This window comes from Phyllostomus hastatus, unplaced genomic scaffold (genome assembly GCF_019186645.2).
Source record: "Phyllostomus hastatus isolate PE091 unplaced genomic scaffold, TTU_PhHast_1.1 phas_scaffold_114, whole genome shotgun sequence".
Classification (NCBI taxonomy): domain Eukaryota; kingdom Metazoa; phylum Chordata; class Mammalia; order Chiroptera; family Phyllostomidae; genus Phyllostomus; species Phyllostomus hastatus.
This window is the reverse complement of record NW_025334006.1, coordinates 1,562,009-1,585,204: the sequence shown is the minus strand read 5'-3', so window position 1 is coordinate 1,585,204 and position 23,196 is coordinate 1,562,009. Positions and strand designations below refer to the sequence as shown.

Below are 23,196 nucleotides of genomic sequence, written 5' to 3'. Positions count from 1 at the left end.
CAGTTACAAGAGAGAGGGGGCAAAATCACAAACAGCTACTGATCTCATTTTCAAGGTCTGGAGTAAACGCATGTTAACAGGCCCCAGGTTACAGAGTCATCTCTGCAAAGGTTGCCCTTTCTCCTAAGAGCCATACTATAATGACTCCTTTTAAAGACCTGCAAATCAGCTTCCTTTAATAAACCAACCCTTGGCTCTCTCTCGTGGAGAAAAGAAACAGGAGGTCAAAGACGCAGTGCCATACACAGTACAGAGCACTGCCGACGAACAGGCATTTAACACAGACGAGGATGTGGTTCTAGATCAGCAGTGTCCGACGGACACCCTATGACGACGGAAGTGTTTCCTATCTGTGCTGTCCAGCACAGCAGTCCGAAGCCACATGTGGGTACTGAGCACTTGAAATGTGGTTAGTGCAAATGAGGAACTGAATTTTAAATTATATTTAATTTTAATTATTTAAAATTTAGCCACACGTGGCTAGTGGCTACTGTTTGAATGGCACAGTTCTAGACGAAGCAAGGTGAATATAAGCTGCCAAGAAGAATCGGTATTTTTACCTTCCTGACTGATAAGCTACCCAACTAGCTGTCCCAGCCTAATCTTAAGGTCAGGAGCAATGATTATCACTGTGATTTCGCTCCTTCTCAGGTACTGATCCAGGGATTAAGTGAAAACTGAACAGCGGGGAGAGACAAAAGGCTACAAGAGACCAGCTTATAAAATCATGGCAAAGAAAGGGGGGGGATCTAAACACAGATTAAGAACTAATAACTCCTCTGTTACTTGGGATTAAAACATCATAATGCTTACCAGTAACATGGTAGGTCCTACTTAAAAAAGTACAAAAGCTTCCCTCTTTGTAAATGTCATTTGCATGAATGCATCCCTGCAAATGTAGAACTATGTGTTTTTGTCAATAGGGGAAGAAAGAAATACCCCATCTTACCCAGAGGACATGGTACCAAACCGAAGTTCCACCAAAGTCAATGTGGAAATCTGTGTAGCTGTCTTGCACTCCCATTAAGCAGTACTTCTGAACAAACGGCTTGGGAAAGACTGAGTCATCTGGCCAATAATTTTCCACCCAGGAAAGTTTTCTGGCTATGTCGGGGACCTCCACCAATTCAGACATCCTTTAAAAAAAAACAAACACACACACACACATGCACACACACGTGACACAAATTAAAACTTCTTTTTTTTAATTAAAATTTCTTAAAACTGCATTTTCCATCCCAACCCAGACCAAGAAATTAAACGGAACTCAAGGTTAACAATGATACTTGAAGTTGAAAACTCACAGTATTCCTAAATACTCTCTGAGCATGCCAAAACAAAATTTACAACACTGCTACCACTGGGCCACTTAAGAAGTCGCAATTATGTTTCTTACTGAAGTAAATTTATCATTTAACTACGTTTAGCTAACACTCAGAAGACTAACCCAAAATGTCCAGAGCTACTCACTTTGTATCTGAAAATTCAAGGCTGATCACGTTTAACACTTTTGGTCTGTTGGGATTCATGAAGTATTTAACGTAATTGTGAAGGGTCATTTTGCTGTCTGCCTGCCTTGCCACATCAATGACATCTATCACTTTGTCACCACCTGCAGAGAAAAATCACAGTCTCATTATTGGGCTTAAACGTTACAGCAATAGATGCCCTAAACAAAAACACATAGCCTAGATGAAGTTTTTCCTGTGCCTTTAATTTTTAAGACCAAATGGAACTTTTGAAAAGGGGGATGGTTTTTGAAGGAAACAAAGCAATTGAGACAGAGCTGCATAATTAACAATGATTGTAAAAACTTACGCATTTACAAGCTTTTTACATATCAATGATTTCTTGTGTGCGGCTCATAATGACAAAAAAAGCATTACACTGGTATGTGGAAACTGCCACAGGGTCTGGGCTTCCGTTTCCTCATGCATAAAATGAGGGGCTGCCTTCTCCCCTTTCGCTTCTGTAACACAATGATTCTAAATCGGTCCTTCTGAAAAACCCATCAGTCACTGGGGAACAAGGGAACTAGGACAAACAATTTGTTTGTCTGCTAGTGTATTCTCTTCTAATGTTCTGCTTCAAGAAAAAAATTGGTGGATAGGAAGCAAAAATCAGTTCACATTAGTGTCTGTTGGGATTCAGTTACAAGTGTCCTGTAAAACCAAGAGGTGCTGCTTACACACCGCTACACTGTCACCCCAGGGAGAAGCATAATCAGCTTCACAATGTCCTGCAGGACAAGACAGAATTCAAAATATAGAAATCATCAGTCTGAAGGAGAAAACAAATAAATGACTTTCTCATTTTAATGTCATTTTATGTAAGCTAAAAAAGATGATCTAGTAGAATTTATTCCATACTTAGGAGGCAAGGCAATTCTGTTAACTGCAGGGCTTCGCACTACTAAAAAGTTAAATGCGAATAGTTTGAAGATTTTTTCCCCTGTACTTACATTACACTCTAGTCATTTTACAGCACTATCTAGGCAAACTATTTTAGGTTAAAACTCAGCCTCGTCCCCTAATTTATCAAATACTCAAAATTATCCGAATTTCCTGTGAAACGGTTGTCAGTGAGAACTGTCGGAGCAAAGGCTCAACACAGGACAAGCTCTCCGAGTTCACGCTCCGGGACAACGTGCTGTAACCGACGCACAGTTTGAGTCAAGGTAGATCTGAGACCTAATCCTCAAATAAGCTCTATCTACTGCTGACAAGGAGTGACACCTACATGTGCTCAGCTTTTTCTATAAATACCACAAAGAGAATAAATAAAATAACTAAAAATGTCAACAGTATTGCAATAGAGGAACAACACCCCCCTTGTTGCTTATGCCTTCCTTTCTAGGCCTTAAAATAACAAATTCGGTCCAGATAGCACTAAACGGCAGTATCAGCAAGCCATAAATACAAAAAGAGGTTTAAAAATATCTCTCCTTTTGCATGGCCATTCTCTCGGCAGCAGGTCACTAAAGCAGGGTGCAGAAATCTTGCACCTGAACCTCCACGGGGCTGGGCCCAACCCAGTTCCCCACTGCCTTTCCCCAGTGTCTGCAACTACCCCTCAGTGACAGCTTTTCCTAAGCAAGCACCAGAAAATAGGACGACCAAAAAAAAAAAAGCAGCAGGGTGAGTCTGAAGATATAAGAATAGGCAAAATGTTTCATTCTGGTTTTTTGTTTTTTTTTTCCCCCACAATTGCAGGTCTGCTGAGAAAAAAAAAAAGCTTTTTCAACACAGGCAATATTCAACTTCACCTTTCCTGACCCAGGAAACTGAACGAAATTAACCTCTTTCCACTTTTAATATTGTTAGGGCAACTTTTATCATGCTTTCCAAAGTTCGTACCTACATGACGTTCCACATCGAGAACAGAGAAAGTGGGTGCAGGGAGCCTGAGTCCTAGGTCGTCTAACTTGGGGACCATAATCGGGACTTCGAATCCGTGCTTCTCCAGATACCTCTGCGTCAGCTGGCTGCCATGCATCTTCACGACAATTTCATCGGCACTAAGGAAAACGGAGGAGGAAGACGTCAGCTCTGCTAAGTTCAGTGAAAGAAGTCTCTGGTAATGGGTTAATCCATACACTATATTATTATCTAATAATGGTGGTTCTCAACCTGTCATAACTAATTCTCCTTTTTAGAACCAATGTTTTTTTAATAAAGCCCCTTTTAATGTAAATTTCATAATTACTCCAATACATATCACTGATTATATATTACATATATTATATAAAATGCCTTAACAATAACAAGAGGAAGAAACAAATCAGTTTCTAGTAAAATATGTATTTCAATATATAAATGTTCACATAAACTACACTAGAAGAGACAATAGAATAATAGGATGCTTACAGTTAGGTGCAATGAGTAGTTGGATTTAAGAAAATTAACAAGACCAGAAGCCACTCAACACTTCCAGGAGGAACAAAACGGGAGACAAACTAAGCACGCAGCCCAGAGGGGCGGCTACGTGAATGTGCGCGCACACACCGCTGCAGGCCACTCGGCCGCTGGGGAGGGACACAAATGTCTGCACACACGTGGATGGGCACCCCCGAGTGTAACAGAGTGAAAAACCAAGTTGCATGACATATGCATAACATTACCCTTTTTATCCTTTAAAACTTAGATGCATATGTCTATCCATACACCTCTAACATATAAGTGTTTTAAATGTTGTTATTTATGTAGAAAAGGGTCTCAAAAGACACTAAGTCTTAAAACAGAGGACAAGGAAGATGGCCTGTTGGCTTTATTTTGTACACTTCTGTGTCCATCACATCAAGTATGTGTACTTTAGTTAATAAATGATGTGAAGGTTATGGAGTTAAACAAATAAAACCAAAGACCTTTACCTAACGGTAATTACCGTTTGGACACTTGTGACCCTCTCTATAACCTGCTCTCACTGTGTCTAGTGCGGCAGAGAACCCCAGGAATCCCAGGCCAGGAGTTTTAACACTGCCCTTCGGGTCACAAACCTATGTGAAAAAAATGAAAGCTACAGCTTCTTTCCCTAACAAACAAAAAAAGCACATTCCCACATCGACACCAAGTTGTTTATACAATTGTAGGGGACGCGCAAGCCTCTCTGAGGCCGGCACACAGCCCCACGCTGCCAGCTCTGGCCCTGGGCTCCAAGCAAAGCAAGGAAAACAAACGCATTTCTCCAATGACTTTGAAACTGATAAAGGAAACTACTTGGGAATAGGGCCTTTAATATCGTGAAAATCACATGGAAACCACTATTCACAATGTTTTCTTTCTCTCCGTAGACCTGAGGGAGCCAACAGTAGCTACTTGCACTGCATGTTTCTGTTTAAGGATGGAGGAGGGAGATAGGAATCCTAGAGACTGTTAAGAAATAGCAAAGATTTATAGGATCTGAAATAGTTCCATAATAGGTTGCATGTGTGTGATTTAAATGTAAAGTGCGCTTCCTTTCTTTAACAAGCCAGGATATGATTTTGTGTGAAAGCTTATTAAGCATCATCACTTTAAACAGACATCCGGCATTGAGTAGAAAATTATCTCTAGCATGATTAAATGCTGTGAAACAGGGTGTCAAACTCATTTTCACCAGGGGCCACATCAGCCTGGCAGTTGCCTTCAAAGGGCCGAAATAATTTTAGGACTGTATAAATGTAACCACTCCTTAACTGTTAAGGAGCTGAAATTACATTTGGCCCTTTGAAAACAACCGAGAGGCTGATGTGGCCCCCGGTGAAAACGACTTTGACACCCCCGCTGTATAATGCTTTTGACTCTCTTGGAGCCACAGGTGACTCAAACACTCTGCATTACCTTTACAGAATCAGAAAGCCCAGTCCTGCTGCCCCAGGGAGGCTGAGCAATGGGTATGGGCACTTCTGGTGGGCCTGGAGCAGAGGCAGACGTGGAAAGGAAGAAAAACACGAGAGTCTGAAAACGGGAATAGGTGAGGGGGAAGAGCTGCTGTGCTGAGGAACCCAGCACTTGGGACAACTGCCTGAAAGTCTGCATTTCAAGCTTGCGTGGACTGGGACCCACAGGTAAGAATGGATCTGACCCAGTGGCCCAGCACACGTACATGTAACGAAGTCCCTGAGCGTTCTACGCTGTTAGTCCTCTGACGTGCGATGCACCGGCATTTTCTATTTCGTTCTGTTTTAAGAAGTAAAAACTTGACTGAGAAGAATCATGGCTTGTACCCTGACATTTAAAAACGCTGCTTTATTTAGATAATGTCAGTTTATCAGCTGACGTTCTTGAATTTTCTTTGGCCAGAACAGGCCCGCATACCTTGGGAAGACTCGAGAACGCAATTCCTTCACGAAGGTTCTGGTCCCAGCCTGCACCGGCTTGGAACCGTCATCGACTTCCGTGTAGTCGTGCCTGTGCCAGTTCCTCCTCTTCTTCACTGCGTTTCCAGGGGGGGAAAGAAACATTTTGGTACCTACTGATGCTATGTACTTTCTAATTGTTGCATAATCAGACATAACAATTATTAAGCACAATAAAAACACTCACATTTTAAATGCATTTCTAGGCTGAAGAAGTAAACTTTATAGAACACAGCTACTATAGGCAATTAACTGGGGATTTTTTTTTAATCTACTCTTTTATTTGACAGTAATTTTAAAATTAAATTGAGGAACTCAAATTAGCAGACAGAGCCTTTTATAAGATCCACATTTACACATCCTATAAAATCTAACAATTATTTAAAATTATGATTTTCACTAGGATGTGAGGTCATAACTTTTATGGATCGTCCAAATCATTCTCTCGGAATAGGGCCTTGCTCCCACATCGGAAATCTATTTTCAACAGCACGGGTCCTTTCTCTTTGTGTGAAATTCATTCCCCTAACAAGCACGGTGACAGTGACAGAAAGAAGAGCGGGTGACTGCCTCACAGTTAAAGAAAGACGAGCGGCCCCACAGAACCAACGGCTTCGTCGTGACTCCTACCGCACAGCCCCAGGAGGCTGCGATCTCGAATGGTCACAGCGATCAAGCAGGAGACGTGACCGACCCCTGGTCCGGCCGCCACGCTCTCTGCCACCTTGGGCAGGTAGGTCACGTAACCCACCTGGCGCCAGTTTCCTCAGTGTGCAGGTGAAGGGGATGAGCGCTGGTTTTCCAGCTGGGCTGAGGGACCCTTAATAACGGGGACGATGGGGAAGAGGCGGAGGGAGGAGCTCCGGACCGCATTCCTCTTCCCACCAGGCTGGCACCACCCACATGTCTTCTGTGTAGCACCAAAGTAAGGTTTCAGTTTTATTAATACATATATATTTTTAAAGTTTGAAAAGCACCGTTAAGCCTAGAACCTCCACAATTCTGGGTAATGTACTGATGCCTGCAACTTACTTAGAATGCATCAAAACATCAGATGAACAGATAGTGAGACAGTTACATGGACAGACATGTGGTAAAGCAGATAACATCAAATGTCAACAGCAGTCTCTCTCAACTTCTCCTGTACGTTTGAAGATTCTCCTAACAAAATGTTGGGTGGAGGACACACCCCATGAGTCTTCAAACCTTCACCTTACAAAGATGATAATAATATAATAATGCTGATCCCTAACACGGATAAGGAGAAGTCACAGTAAGTTATGAACAGGGGTGGAAATCAGACTTAATTTATATCCAAGAGTCTAAAACAAGATTCCCAAGTAGTTTATAGCAGTCAGACCCTCAATGTGGCCGACAGCAAGTTCCATTTTTGAAAAACCGAGAATCAGAAAGCAACTTTAGTAGAAAATCCCATCAAGGCAGCCTTTGAGTGTGTGTGTTTTCCCTCATTTAAAATCACTACTAAAATTCAAGAGTATTTAATTCCAGCCTTTTCTCCTCACACATACATATATAGACACATACCCCCATTTTATTTTCAGCTGGGATCATAATGTTTATTCTGCTTATCCTTCTTATTATGAGCATTTTCTCCTCATTAAATATTCAAAAGCCACTTAAGGCAGCTTACAATTATTTTAAGATATAGATGTAGATGCATCATATTATAATCATTTTTTTATTCTTAAGCATTTAGTTCATCCCGAATCTTTCTTCAAAGTTGAGATTAACATTCATATACATAAATCTGCTTCCACCATTAGCTCCTTGGGATGAATTCCTAGAAATGCCAGAAGAAAGACTAAATTTTAAAGACACTTGCTACATATCGCAAAGCTGCCTTCAGAAAAGTGGTAGGCAACTCACATTCCTACCAGTGTACAAGGTGGGCCCCCAAAAATCCAGAATTTATTTACTAAAACGTCGTGTATTCATTCTTGCACGTTTAACCTTCAACTTCAAAGCACTCTCCATGTGATGCAATACACCTACTGGGACTTTTCCACCCCTCAAAACATTTTTTGAATTCATCAATTTCGATGCTTTTTTGTGCTTCTGCCATTTTTTTGTTTCACCACCACTTCTACATGGGCAAAAGGCTTCCCTTTGAGGAATTTTTTTTCATCTGGGGAAACAAAAGAAAGTCTCGGGGGACGAGATCTGGTGAACAGGGAGGGTGGTGGACGGGGGTCATGCTATTTTTTATCAAAAACTGCTGAACACTCAGTGTAGTGGGGGCAGATGTACTCAAAAATTACCCATCTTGAAATGGGCAAGCCCAAGAATCTTCAAAAAAAAAATTCACTGAAGCCAAATGCAGCCTCTCACAACACCACCAGCCAGCACACTGATACAGGTGGATTCCTAGAACACTCTCCTAGCAGGCGAAGCCTGTACTATAAGGGGCCCACCCTCCACCTGCCCTGGAAGATAATTCCAGGGCTTTTTTGGTTCCTCCCTCCCTTACATAAACAGCCTATTGCAAAGCCCTGGGTCAACAGTGAGCATCATTAATGGAAAGAAAAGGAAAGGCTGCTCGTTTGATAAATAATTATGCCATGACATTCATTTCTGCTGAACAGATTAGAATCAGAGCAGAGTGGGACTGAACAGCTACAGGTTTGAACTCTAGCTCTGCCACATAGCTACATGAAAGAGTTCTTAGACCATTTTTCTCATATCATGCTGCTATAAATATCAAAGGAGAAAACACAGGTCAAGTACTTACTTAGCACAGTGCCTGGCACTCAATAAGCTGCCGATTATTAAGGTTTCCTTTTAAGCATTCTGACTTGCAGGATGCTAACTAACAGAGGGCTACCACCGTCCTTTTGGGCCAACGTGTTTGACACAAAAATAGTCAGCCACTACAAGAGCTAGCTTAATTTCTTAGAGGAAGGAAGCCAATGAAGAAACATTTCAATAGTGTTCACAGAGAAAGGAGAGCAAATTTTGAATCTGAATCTTGCACATGCATGAAGAGCACAAGTGGTAAACTGTTCTTGGATGCCTGTTCTCAAATAGAGTTCTTAATTTCCGTAAGAGTGTCAAGTCCATGTGCACTGTATCAAGTGTGTATTACACTACTGAGATGGAATCTGTAACAGTAAGGAGTCCTGGGGAATTCCAAAAGGGACAGAAAGCCCTGTGTGGCAAGCAAGAAAGGCTTACTAGCAGAGGGAAAGGGACCGAGGGGATTACCCAAGTTGGGGTAGAGGGTGAGGAGTGGGGATGGAGAGCCTTAAATGAAGATGGAAGAGATTACTGGAGCTTGGCCCTCTTCCCTGCGGGTGCTCAAAGGTGGACTTCCACCCAGCAGACAGCCAATGCCTGATCGTCTGTCACTCAAGGACGAGAAGCACGCGAAGGGCCAGGTGGTGCCGCCTTCTCTGTGATGCGTCGTTATTCAGAGTGCAGGCCACGACCCGTCAGATTGTGAAATCGATTTAGTAACCACTGACAAGCTTTTTAAAAAATTAAATCATATAAGGAAAAAACAGAGTATATCACCTGTAGCAGCGTCTTAAATACATTATTCTGCCTCAGAGTAACCCACTTAATAGTCCATGAAAATTAAGTTTAAATTCTTTCATTCGGGGTTTATATGCTCAAATTCTAAACTAAAACTATTATCAATTTTAGTTCTGCTTTTCTTCTTCAGGTAACAATCCAGTATTATTTACTTCCTTCAAGAATTATACCCAGCCCTGGTTGGTGTAGCTCAGTGGACTGAGTGCCAGCCTGTGAACCAAAGGGTCACCAGTTTGATTCCCAGTCAGGGCACGTGCCTGGATTGCAGGCCAGGTCCCCAGTAGGGGGCGTGTGAGAGGCAACCACACACTGATGTTTCTCTCCCTCTCTCTCTTCCTTCCCCTCTCCCTAAAAATAAGTAAACATCTTAAAAAAAAGAATTATACTCAGTCAATAATTATATCAAGTGACATACTACCTACTTCAGTGCTACACAAAATAAAAAACCTTTAAAAGTATTTATGACAAGAAATTAGCCAGTTATACATGTAACAATTCTACTAACCTGCTAACCTCAAATTTTATAGCGGCAAAACAGATAATCTGTACATTACATGGAAATATTTTAATGCATTCATATAAATTTCTAAATCTCTTATAAAGTTGGTAAATTAACATTTCTAACAAAACATATGAGCAGTCAGTTGCCACTAAGTCTCTTAAAAAATTACTTGCCCATGACCTCAGAACAAGATTTCTATTTTTAAAAAAGTACCACAAAAAATGCTACATTCAAAATAAAGAGGTTTTATGTATGGGTTACCTATATCTGACCCAAGTGTTTATTAAGGCATATTCAGGAAAAGGTTCCTTTCTCTTCTAAAACAATTAAATTTCAAGTTTTTCCCTTTAGTTTAGTAGACACAAAAACTCTAGTTTCAGTCTAAATTTTAAAGAAAAAAAGTAGTTGTAACATATTCCAAAGCTTTTAAAATCTCATCTCTCACAGTTGTACAATAATTATTATTTCAAGCTATTCTTCTGAAGCCTTTGTAAGGACCTAAAAGTAAGTGTCATCTTGTATGTGCCGCCGGCTCCTTCCCAAAGACGAGAGCACCTCCCGCCTGGGCTGCCCCGGCCCAGGAGGGAGAGAGCACGGAGCCCTGGGCCAGGCCCTCCTCACCCTCCCTCTGGGTGGGACTGGCTGCCGGCAGGGAGGACGGCTGGGGTGGGACCCCAGATCCCACTCAACACGATGACCGAATTTGGGAAACAGAAGTTTTATTTTGGTGTATCAGTGCCCTAATTTTCTCCTAAAAATACAATGCATGTGTATGCATTCGAATAAGTCTTACTCTGTACACTATCACAAAGTATTACTGAAAGATCTTTTTAAAAATGTATAAAAATAAAACCCGTTAAAATCAGTTTCCAGATTCAGAAAAATTTTACCATGCCACACCTCTCAAACTGAAAGCTTTGAAAATATGTACTTGAGTTTGGGGGCTTTGCACTGGGAATCAAGAATAATAGTATTTTCCCTTAAATTAATATTTTCAATGCCATAATATGACATTCTCAGTATCTTCAGAAATATCTTTCCTACAGCCCCGGGTGGGTATGATACAACTAATCGCAGTATCATTTGAAGTATTACCATGTGCACATTGAGTACTGAACTTCAGTTCTCCTTGGATCATCTAGTACTTACTCAAGGAGGAGCCATGCAGAACGGCACAGTTGGGACAGTGATACAGGTCAATGTCGACAGCATGATGTTCTTCTACTCCAACACAGCTAAGGTAAAAAAAAAAACAAAAAAAAAAAACACAAAACAGGGCCAGTGTGAAAACAAATTTAAAATCTTTACTTAACTATGTTACATTGGTTGGCATTTACCTGAGAAATGCACACCAACCTCACCAACAAACTTTGTAGGGCACAGAAACACACGCAAGGATAAATTTTATTCTCCTCCCTACGCACTTGTGAAACAGCTGTGGGGGAGAACACACCCAAATACACGGGGAGTGAGTCGCTGTCAGAAACAGCAGAGACACACTCGTAAGAGCGATGCAACTACAAGCCATGAGAACCTCAACCAGTATGTAAATGCCACCTGTCATAAAGCTAATGTTTGTGTCCCCCCCAAAATACACACGCTGAAGCTGCAAACCACCAGTGTGGCTGCGTTTATTTGGAGATTAAGACCTCTAAGGAAGTAATTAAGGTTAAAGGAGGTCATGGAGGGGGGGCCTGATCCCACAGGATTAGTGTCCCTGTAAGACGAGACACCAAAGCGTGCTCGCACGCTCTTGCTCTCTCGCTCTCTGCGAGCACACCAAGAGGAAAGCCCACATGAGCACACGGCAAGAAGGGAGCTGTCCACAAGCCAGGAAGAGAGCCCTCCCCAGAAACCGACGCCGGTGGACCTTGGTCTGGAGCATCCAGCCTCCGGAACTGTGAGAAAAGAAATTTCAGTTGTTTAGGTGTCCTAGTCTTGATAGTATTTTTGTATTTTGTTATGGCAGCCCAAAACAACTAAGACACAAACTTACTTTGAAGTGTGGCTAAAGGTATTTACTATACTATAAAGTATAGTGAAGTCATCAGCTAGAGGCGGGCAGTGAGTGTGCATAACATCACTGAGTCCTAACAGTTCCGCTTCAGGTCTCGGAGCCCTCATTAATCAGTTCAATTAGTTTGAGGCACTGTACTTGGAATATCCCATCCCATGGAGTATATGGCAGTAGAGCTTAAATAAAAATAAAGCTCGAGTGAACCAACCAGGGACTGAAAAAACTCTATCAATGACATCTTAAAAATAGGAGTAATTTACTTTAAAAAGACCCTAGCTGTTTTGCTACAACCCAAGTAATTTACTAGGGTAAAATTTTATAAGTGTTCGTACTTGCAAAAAGTTATAAAACAAAAACTCAACCAGAACTTGTACTTGAAAAAGAAACAAAGCAAAACTAACATAGAATTGAGGAAGTGTTTATAGACAACCCAAAACAGAGTTCGCTTGCAGCTAACCCACAGTGAAGGAAATACCAAAAGATGTACTTCTTACAGGAGAAAAATGACCATAAAGAGGTCTGGGATGCAAGAAAAAAGGAAAAGAAAAAGCTAAGAAAAGTAACACATATGTGAGTAGATGTACATGAACACGAACTACATGAACAAGATAATGTCCTGTGAGACGATATGTAAAGGTCTAGAACACAGGACGACAGAAACATCTGAGTCAGAAGAGGACAACAGAGTCACAGGGTCCTAAGATGCTTGTGCTGGCAGGAGAGGGAAGGTTGATTAACATTAGATTTCAATAAGAAGTTGAGGATGCCTATTAGAATTTCCTGGGAACCCACTAACAGAACAGAAACAGAGTGTAACTACTAAACTAGTAGCAGAGAAAAGGAAAAAAGGTTAATTCAAAATAAAGGGAAGAGGAAAAAACAGAAAAAAATTTCTACCTCCAAAACAAAATGGAGGTAGAATTTTTTTTAAAGGTTTTATTTATTTTTAGAGAAAGCAAAAGGGCATGAGAAACATCGATGTGCAAGACAAACATCGATCAGTTGCCCTTGCACACCCAGAACTGGGGATCAGGCCCACAACCCAGGCACATGTTCTGAGGGAGAATCGAACCGGCGACATTTAGGTCTGTGGGGTGACACTCAACCCACTGAGCTACACTAGTTAGGGCGAGTAGAAATTTTAAAATATCTTTAATTACATTATATGCAAATGGACTAAAAGCTCCAGTTAAAAGACATTATCCAGTTGCCTTAATATAATTTACCAGTTATAAGAGAGATGCATAAAACAAGGACATAAAAAGATTAAAAGCAAAAGGATGGGCAAATCAATACCATGAAAACTGTAATCAAAAGAAGGTATAGCTATATTAATATTAAGCCACATAGAATCCAAAGCAAAACATATAATGAAATAAGTGTGTTCACTGATAATGGTAAAAATTTCGATTCATCGGGAGAATGTAATAGGAACACCTGTACTGGGAGATTTGACAACTCTCTTGGTATCTGATAGAACAAACAGGCAAAGCAAAAATCTATGAAATATACAAGTTTCAAACTACAGGATTAAAAAACATGACCTATGTTGAGAGAATTGGACTGACAGATGCAAAAAAAGTGAAACTAGACCACCAACGTACACCACATGTAAGAATAAACTCAAAATGGATTAAAGACTTAAATGTAAGTCATGAAGCCATAAAAATCCTAGAAGAAAACATAGGCAGTAAAATTTCAGACATTTTTCATAGCAGTATTTTTGCCAATATACTTCCTCGGGCAAAGAAAACAAAGGAAAAAATAAACAAATGGCAGTAAGCCAAAGTAGTACAAAGCTTTTGCACAGCAAAAGAAACAATCAACAAAATGGAAAGGGAACCCATTGAAGGGGAGAATATATTTGCCAATGAAACATCTGATAAGGGGTTCATTTCCAAAATATATAAAGAACTTATACAACTCAACACCAAGAAGACAGACAATCCAATTAAAACATGGGCAAAGGACCTGAAGAGACACTTCTCCAAACAGGACAAACAGATGCTGAACGTCATTAGCCATCGGAGAGATGCAGATTAAAACCACAGCAAGATATCACCGCACACCTGTCAGAACGGCCACCATCAATAAATCAACAAACAAGTGCTGGCGAGAGTGTGGAGAAAAAGCAACTCCAGTGCACTGGTGGTGGAACTCGGGCTCAGGCAGCCACTGTGGGAAACAGCATGCGTTTTCCTCAACTGCCTTTTGACCCAGTGATCCCACTGCTGGGAATATATCAGGAGAAATCCAAAACACTAATTCAAAAGAATATAAGCACCCCTATGTTAACTGCAGCATTATTTATAATAACCAAGATCTGGAAGCAGCCCAAGTGTCCATCAGTAGATGAGGGGATAAAAAAAAAATTGTGATACATTTACACAATGGAATACTACTTGGCCGTAAAAAATAAAAAGGAAATCTTATCCTTTGAGACAGCATGGATGGCCCTGGAGAGTATTATGCTGAGTGAAATAAACCAGTCAGGGAAAGACAAATACCATAGGATCTCATTTACATATAGACTCTAATGAACAAAATAAACTGACAAACAAAACAGAAACAAAGGCATAAATACATGGGACAGACGGACAGCTGTCAGAGGGGAGAGGAGTTTGGGGGGACTGAGTGAAAGAAGGTAAGAGATTAATCCAAAACAAAAACCCCACGTATGTCTATAACACAGACAACAGCGTGGCGACAGCAGAGGGAAAGGGGGTGAGGCAGGTGGAGGTGGGCGAAGGGAAGATAAATGGGGACCTGGCACCGGGCAACGGGTGCCTGATGCAGCGTGCAGGGGGTGTTTGGTGGGGCCGTACAGTTGTACACCTGAAACCTGTATCGTTTTGTGATCAGATGTCGTCCCAATAAATTTAATTTTTTAAAAAATGACCCAATGAACATTTATAGAATATTATACCCACCATGCATTTGGACCCTCGTAACACACCATATACAAAAATTAACTCAAATGGATCATATATCTAAATGTAAGAGCTAAAACTATAAAACTCCTCAAATAAAGCGTAGGAGTAAGTCTCCATATTCCTGAATCAGAAAATGGTTTCTCAGATCCTACACCAAAAGCAGAAGGGACAAAAAAAAAAAAAGATAAACTGGGCGTCACGCCGCAGTCCCGAAGGCTTCCGTTTCCACAGCTTAGTTTGGTGTAAGACAATCAGCTGAGTTTGGAGAGTGGCAGAAAGGTGTGAGGAAAGAGTGGACAGAACGGTTGGTCTGAAGAAAGGAAAGGCCAAGAAACACAATAATGCCGCTGGGCAGTGCTGCGAGGCCCTGAGGTCGGTGATAATGCAGTCCAGGGGAAACCGTTTCTGCACGGCTGGGCGGTGGTTTTGTTTCCCAGCAATGGGCAACCACGTGGTGCAGACCCAGAGGAGACCGGGTCCGTCCATGGAAAAGGCTAGAAAGGGACTTGAGACTATTTTACAAGGGAGTTAATATAACGACACACCGTGAAATCTAAGCGGGACAAAGGGGCACGAAGCCCGAAGAGGGAGTGAGAAGATGGCGAGATGGTCTGCGGGGTCTCGGCGTGCCCCTAGCACTGACGCAGTGGGGCCCTGGAGCGCGCGATCAGTAAGGGGTGGAGATCGTGCTCAAAGATGCAACGTTCAGAGGTTAAAATTTCTGAGGCGGTGGAGTCTGAAACCAGGACGAACACGAGGGTAATAATGGCAGGTGGCTACGGTGCAGCAAAGAAAACATCCACTGGAGGTAAGTGAGAAGGCGTGTGAGAGGCATCGCTACATTCAGTGACCTGGAGTTACACCGAACTGTCCTGACTTTGAACGTGAGGTTCATTTGGTGTCAGCGACAGGTGCCGCACTCAGACCAGAACTGACACTCGGGGCCACAGAGGCCAATGTGACCCTTCTTCTAGACACCATGGTCTGTCTTGTCCTACCTCAACTGTGACTAGGGTCCTCATCCTTAAAAAGGGATGGCTACACCGAGAGAATCCAGTGAGAAAATACTGTTAGATGTGTCCCGGAAAATCTAAACCAGCATGTATCACAAACTCACCCATGAGTACCTAAGATACGTAAGTAAGGGTGACTTATGGAAGAAAGAGAGGATACGGACATTCCAATCAACTGAAGACGCTTGGGGAAAACCTTAGCTAAGAATCCTCAAAAAAGATCTACGGATCCCCTCTCCAGCTTCTAACTCCTCACCCCACCCTCGCCCCGGGTGCTCTGGACTAGAATGTCAGTGCTTCCTTCCGGCTTTGCCCAGGGCGGACCAGCTGGCGAAGCACGTACAGCTCACGCTCATTAAAAATTTCAGAAGTGAACAGTAAATTGGTAAGTTAGTAGAAACAGTAAAATTGATAAATTAGTAATTCTGAAAAACAATCCTTTAAATTAAACATTAAAGTACCATTTTAAAAGATCAAATTAAACATAAAAATTAAACGTTCCTAAAGCAAAAAGATTATTTCAGGTCTTTGAAGGGCACTAAAAGGAACTAATACATACATTTCAATTTCTCTCTCTGAGGATGGAGTAAATTCTGTCACCTCTGACCCCCCATTAAAATAATTTCAGAATCACTAGGCCTTTAACAGAAGAACAAACACAGTGGGACACATAAAATGCAGAGCTCTGAAAGCAAATTTTGTAACAATCATTTTCAATCTTTCTTTAGTCTCTCCCACTCCATTTATTTCTCTTGTGAAACTCTCCTTCGTAAACAAGTTGTCCCACTTTTTCCTAACAGCAAAATGTTTAATGTTTATTAGAACATTGTGTATGTGGGGGGGGGGGTTCCCCATAGGGGTGCCAATCAGACCTTTGCTGAATAGCTTCCATCAACAGCCTCAACGCCATTTGGTAAATGGGACAGAGACGACTTTAGCACTTTCTATTGTCTTTATCTTCGGAAATTGTTGCTTAGCCAGCATTTTTTGACACTTGATGAGAACACAATTGAATTAATGACTAACCAGAATTCCCTAGGATCAGCCGAACACTCTCTTTTTCCTCTCAGATAACGCTCCCACTTTCATTCTCTACTCTTGGCACTAGCAGAGCAGGGTGGTCGAATTCTTTAAGACCTCACTGCCAGTGGACGCCCCTGGTCAGTCAGTCCTCTTGCTTGGAACACTCTCCCCATTCTTCACCAGCCAATCCCGTGCACCCCAGGGTCCTCCTCCGCAGCAGGAGCTGCACGGGATCGCCCCAAGGGAAGTCCTTCAACATTTTACTGACACACATTTCCACTCATGTATGTCTGATCTTGAGCTATTTTATACACACTGTTTCCTGAACTGAGCTTGGGACTTCTCTCTGCACCAGGCGCAGGGCCCCCTCGCCAGGATGACCCCCGTGAACTTCTGTGGGTTAACTGTGCTGAACATTTGTCTGCTACAGATAAATCGTGGTAAAGTTACAAGCAACTTTTTAAAAAGTTCATTCAGCTTGAATTATGTATGAATTTGAAGTAGAAACGAACGGCAACAGTTGATAAGAAGGGAAAGATCTTTCAATATATAAATTAGATATTTTAAAAGTTTGCCTTCTCACCCAAAGCACCCAGCTACTTGCCTTCCTCCTAATGAGAAGACCAAGTCTTTGTGTGACCCCTAAAGCAACACAGACATTATCAAAGGGGGGGCCGCAACCTGCTGGTCACATCTCCTCTACCACCGCTGACCTCCGGCCTGAGCCGAGGGCTTGGGCAGCTGTGAGGCAGGCCAGGCCCGCCCAGCAGAGCGACATGCCACCCCCAGGTGAAGAGGTGTCGGCTGGCTTCCGTGGGGCGTGGAGTCTGGGGCATCAGAAAGGCTTGGTTTGATTTCCAGCTCTGGTAGTTTTGACCTGAAGCAAATGTCTTAATCTCTCTGAGCAGGAGTCCCCTAGGATGAACCAGGCCAGTAAATGTAAACATATAAAACACAGGGCTTGGCACAGTAAACACATTAAGCAATAAATGGCAGGCGTTAGTCTCACTGTGTTTCTAGTAGATACCAGTCACAGCTCATGGAACTCTGGGCTCACCGCTGGTAAGACAGTAGGAGACTGAGCCTCAACAGGAAGCCTGGCTTTATGACTAACTCAGTATTTTTCTTCAATGATGCTTCTTCAGAGAACACCTAATTAGAGATTCCAACGGTCACTCTTTAAGGAGGAAAAAGAGAAGACTCTGTTTTCAACTTTTAATTAAGTTCTGATGGCTGGCGTTCTCTGGAGTCGGCCCACCTGCGTTAGAGTCCCGGCTACTCCACTGGGCAGCTGCGCGGCTTTGGGCAACTTACTTTGCCGGTTTTTGCCTCAGCTGTAAAGATGGAGATAATGACGGCATTTCCCTCAAAGAATTATTAACAAAATTAATTAGTACACAGAAAATGCTTAGAATGAAACTGTAAAACAACAGTTTTCCTGGCTGAAGCACCTTGTTTTCCCTACCAGTGTTGGCTTAGTAGGTCAGCATTCCTGCTGAAGGTCCCAGGATGCCGGCGGGCACTTTCACTTTTCAAGGGCAGCGCGTGAGCCCTGAGATGTTTTCCTACCAGGCATCAGCCGAAGTAAAAATTTATAATTGCATTCATAAAATATTCTCAATGAAAATCAAGCTGGTGATTTATGATTAAGTCCGTGGTGCAGGAAAAACCCAACTCCTATTGGTTTCTTGCTGACCTGTAACTGTTTTCATAAAATCAAGTGTTTTTCTTTATAAGTCAAGTATAGCATAGTTCAATTTGTGAAGATTTCTATATTTGACGCATTAAAGCAGTTTATTGGCATATTATGTGCTTTAACTACATTTAACAAGCGTTTTAAGTAAAGTACAAACTCTGAACCAAATTCCTTTGATTCACAACAATCTTAGAAAATGAGCTCCTTTTCCTGCCTCCAACGGCTGCCTCACAAGCTTCCGACTGCCCCAGGGTTTCCCGAGCTACCTCCAACCAGCAGACTCCGAGAGTCGATGTTAGTGAGGGTGACGCAGGGACACGTGACAACAGGGAACTGAACAAGGACTGTGGGAGTAAAATAAGGGGGGTGGGGGGGTGGAAGACCCGACAGGTGTGCTCACTGGTACAAAACGCACCCCTTAAAGAGCTGAAAATCCTGCTGACAAGCTTCTAGTGACTTCCGTCCCACGAGGAACGTGGGAAATATGGATATAGATATAATCTGCATGCTGATACATTACATTCTTTGCTTCCTGAGTGCAGAAAGCACGCTCGTTCTGCCTGTCGCTGTCCACCTGACACCCAAGCACTACACACAGTGAGGGATGTAAAGTGTAAATGGATTAAACAAATCTTCACGATTAAGCACAAATGAACTATTCTCTCATGAAGGTAGGAATTTCGATCAGAATGTCCTAAGAAAACGTGTTTGAAATTTCTGAAATATGCAAAAAGCTAAACATATGTGCTTTTCACCATCCTGTGGTCGTTCTACTGGCCATTCACTGCTCAAGCTACTGCCTGTGCTTCTGCCTGTGCAGCCATGTGCACGGTAGGTCCACAGAAACTGAGGGGAGCTGTGATGCACCCAGCGCCCAGGGAAGGTGCTATTTCACGGAGACCGATCAAACTTCTATTCATAGCCAGTGAAACAGCAAAGAAGGGCCATCCCAAGTGAATGTGCTGTGAGAATGTAAGAACGTTGTAAATCATGATGGAGGAGAAGCAGCTTGCCATGGTGGATGATAAAGGATAAACAGGAGCAATTTCATAGAAGTTTGCCTGGCAATGTTCTTAATAAAGGAAGGAATTAAAAAGTTATGTAATCAGCATGTGTATCAGTATGTACATTACTGCCTTCAGGTATTTTTGACATAAATTCTACCTAACAACTGTAACAAGGAAGAAGAAACATTACGCAAAAATTTGCTGAAGCAACCTGTGTCTAGAAACACGTGAAATGCTCCATGAGTCCACTTCCTCGCTGGGAAATGCTGGGCCTAGGGAATTAACATTTCGACAAAACTTTCTCTAAACTTTAAAACTCAGTCTTGCTGTGGCTCCCCAACCTGGCTGTGCGTCAGAATCTGCTGCAGAGCTTTTACAAGCTGCTATGAGGCAGCCTTTCAAAAGAATGAGGCAGCTCTGTAGGAAGAGATATAGAAAGATCTCTGAGATATGCTGCTAAGAAACAAAAGCCAGATGCAGAACAGTTTGTATCATACGCCCCTCCCCCCCGCAACCAACCACAGACACATGTTTGTAACTGCGCAGTACATGTCTGGCACGATACGTAAAAAATTGGTAAAAAGTGGTAGCCCCGGGAAAGGAAACTGAATGGATACAGAGCATGGGAGAGGGAGGATTGCTTTTCCCCATGTACCTTTCTAGTGCAGCTTTTTTACCACGCATTGCTTATTTTAAAAAAGAAAAGAAAAACACATCTTGAATCCCACCTTAGATCTACAGGGAAAAGTTAATCGGTGGGGACCAATAATCTTTATTTTTAACAAGTTCCCCAGATGATCTTTTTTTTTTTTTTTTTGCAGCCAGCCTGGCGGAGAAGTGGCATTTGAAGAATGATTACTCTAAAGCCCCAGCGTAGAGGCTGGCACAACACCGTATTCACAGTAACTTCTATGGAAACTTTGCTACTCTAATTAGACTTCAAGTTCCTTAAAGACAACAGTGATATTTAATAATTCAGAATTTCCTACTCCCCACAGGTCTACCTAAAGCCGATACAGAGTAGGGCTCACGGAATATTTGCCGACTGACATGAAGCAGGAGTCTGAGCGTGGCAGGGAGGCAGTAGTTTGGGCTACTATGCAGGGGCTTGTTCAAATAGGAATTTTGCAAATAAAAAGGGGCAGAAAATGAATGTGAGGGGGGAAACAACTGATAACTGTTTGAAAATATTACTCTGAAATGTCCATGCATTTGTCAACGCAGACCAGTGCAGTCTTCTCGGCCACTTAGGTTCAGTGGCAGGTACAATCGTGCTGTAAAGAAAGGGTCCCCTGTTCACTGCAGATTCACACACTATGCCCACATCCCACTTTCCTTCCAGGCAGCTCCTAAGTGTCCCTATCATAACTGGGTTTTCCACATAAGGTATCTATTAAAAGAATACACAGATTAAATACATTATAATACATTATAAACAGAAATAACTACATTTTTAAAAAGATGAACCAGACTCGTTTCAACCCAGTTGACAATTTTACTCCCCATCATGCGTATGGGAAGGAAAGCTGTATTTTCTAGGGTCTAAGACACCTTCAGAAAATTTAATATATTCAGGGTATACTCATACCCTGGGGATAAAAGATAAAAGCAAACCGTAACGTTTACATTGAGGACACCGAGTGATGAGCCAGCTAAGAAGGACAGGAGTCAAGTCCAGCAGATCTAGTTCCCTAAGAACCTTCCTCTGCCTGTGAACAGTCTTTAGTGCTGGGACCTCGGGGGAGAGACCGCATCGCCCGCTGAGCCAGGAGAAAGTACTCATATTAGAAAACTCTCTGTTGGCGAAACAAGGCATGCGGCATTCTAAGGGAGACTACTTAACCTCCAGAATCACCACTTTTTGTTTCTTTGCTGCACTTTCATTTTTATTGGTCACTTCCCTCTTTCGATGACCCAGTTTTGTTCAGCTGCCGTGTGGGTTCACCACCGGGAGGCAAGGGGGCAGCGCAAGGGCGTGCCTTCCTGTCTGCGTGTGAACGGAAGAACAGATGTGCACCTGTTACTCACACGCTGATGTGCTCATCTGCATACTGAAGAGCGAGCAGCCAACTCTGCCCTTTCTGAAGTTAAAATATCATGGTGACTGAAATCTGAATCATGTTATTGGGGGACGAGTGTTATTTAACGAAACCCTGTAATACGGTGACATAATAAGTAACATACGTTTGGTCTTCATCCCTAGTTTCTGGCAAGAGTGCCCGAAACCCTCGTACGTCGTTACCTAAGTGACGGAGAACGGCACATCTCGGTTACTCACAACCGGCCCCTTTCAACCAGACCGGGGCGTGTGCTAATGCGGTGACTCTGAGGGGCTCCCAGACAGCTTCAGGGTGGGGCTGGCTGCCAGGGGAGCCTGCCAGGTGAGAGAGGGTTAGGACTTTCAGCCCCAGCCCCCTAACCTCTGAGCTGGGGAGTGGGGCTGGGGATCAAGTTAATAATCATCAATAGCCAATGATTTGATCAATCATGCCTAGCAGTAAAACCTCCGTAAAAACACTAAATGAAGGGGTTCAGAGTGCTTCGTGGTTGGTAACGCATCCTCATGGCAGGAGGGTGGCACACCCCAATCTCCAAAGGGGCAGAAGCTCCTACACGTGGGACCCTTCTGAACCTCGCCTTGGTACCTCCCTCTAACCCGTATAATATCCCCTACAATAAACTGGTAACAGTAAGCAAAGTGCTTCCGTGGGTTCTGTGAGCCATTACAGCAAGTTATCAAACTACAGGGGCAATCACAGGAACCCCAATTTGTAGCCAAGTCAGACAAAAGTGTAGGTTACCTAGAAACCCACTATTTGCTACTGGTGACTGAAGTAGGGGCAGTCTTGTGGAACCGAGCTCTTAAGGAGGGGGGAGGGGGGCCTGCACTAACTTCAGGCAGTAAGGGGCCAGAAACGAATGAAGCTTGTAGGACACCCATCTACAGAGAATTGCAGGAGTGCTGGGCAGGGCAAACCCACACATTTGGTGTCAGAAGTGTGTGTGGCAGGCAGAGAAACAGGGTCCCCCTGACATGGTAACTGAAACCTGTGTGTGTCAGACCCACATAAGCGAGGAGTGCCACATGCTGTTCCCTGAAAGAGCTCTCCTGAAACTATTCCACAGGAGCTACGATTATCCCCAGAGTCCACAGTCCAGTAAGACTGGGAGGTGCTGGGCTAATATCGAGTGACCTTATTTTCCAGCTGGACTTCTCCGAGAACTTGACAAGTTGATGTGCACTTTGCATAGTTAAGCTGGGGGTGCAGCGCAGTGACAAACACTACAAGCAACCTCAGCTCCTCTTTCCCTTGTAACGAAACACTCTGGGGAGCTGTCCACCTTGGAAACATGTTTCAGAAGTTAATTTTCCGACTCACCAACTGTGAAAAGTTGATTACGAATTTAATGTTTTTATAATTACAATTGTTACAATTTAAATTTACAAAATTAAAAAATGTTTAACAATTTTATAATTGATACAAATTACCAGTAAGTCATGAGCACTGTAAAACCATTTCCTTAACAACACAGGATACCAAATCAGTGACAGAGTTACCAAGTATTTGTCGCACACATTATTGGAACCCATGTGAGTAAAAAAGCCAATAATCAAT

The 23,196-nt window shown here is 42.6% G+C and overlaps 1 protein-coding gene across 1 annotated transcript in view; it reads right to left on the bottom strand.

Annotated features, from left to right (window-relative positions):
* The window catches only part of KDM7A (lysine demethylase 7A), a 71,334-nt gene that overhangs the window by 31,877 nt on the left and 16,261 nt on the right, over positions 1-23,196 (bottom strand). Inside the window, exons 2-6 of the mRNA XM_045855562.1 lie at positions 11,040-11,125; positions 5,796-5,913; positions 3,357-3,517; positions 1,471-1,612; positions 950-1,136 (exon numbers count right to left, since the gene is read on the bottom strand). Of these exons, the coding sequence (XP_045711518.1) occupies positions 950-1,136; positions 1,471-1,612; positions 3,357-3,517; positions 5,796-5,913; positions 11,040-11,125 (694 nt within the window). The remainder of the gene's footprint in view (positions 1-949; positions 1,137-1,470; positions 1,613-3,356; positions 3,518-5,795; positions 5,914-11,039; positions 11,126-23,196) is intronic.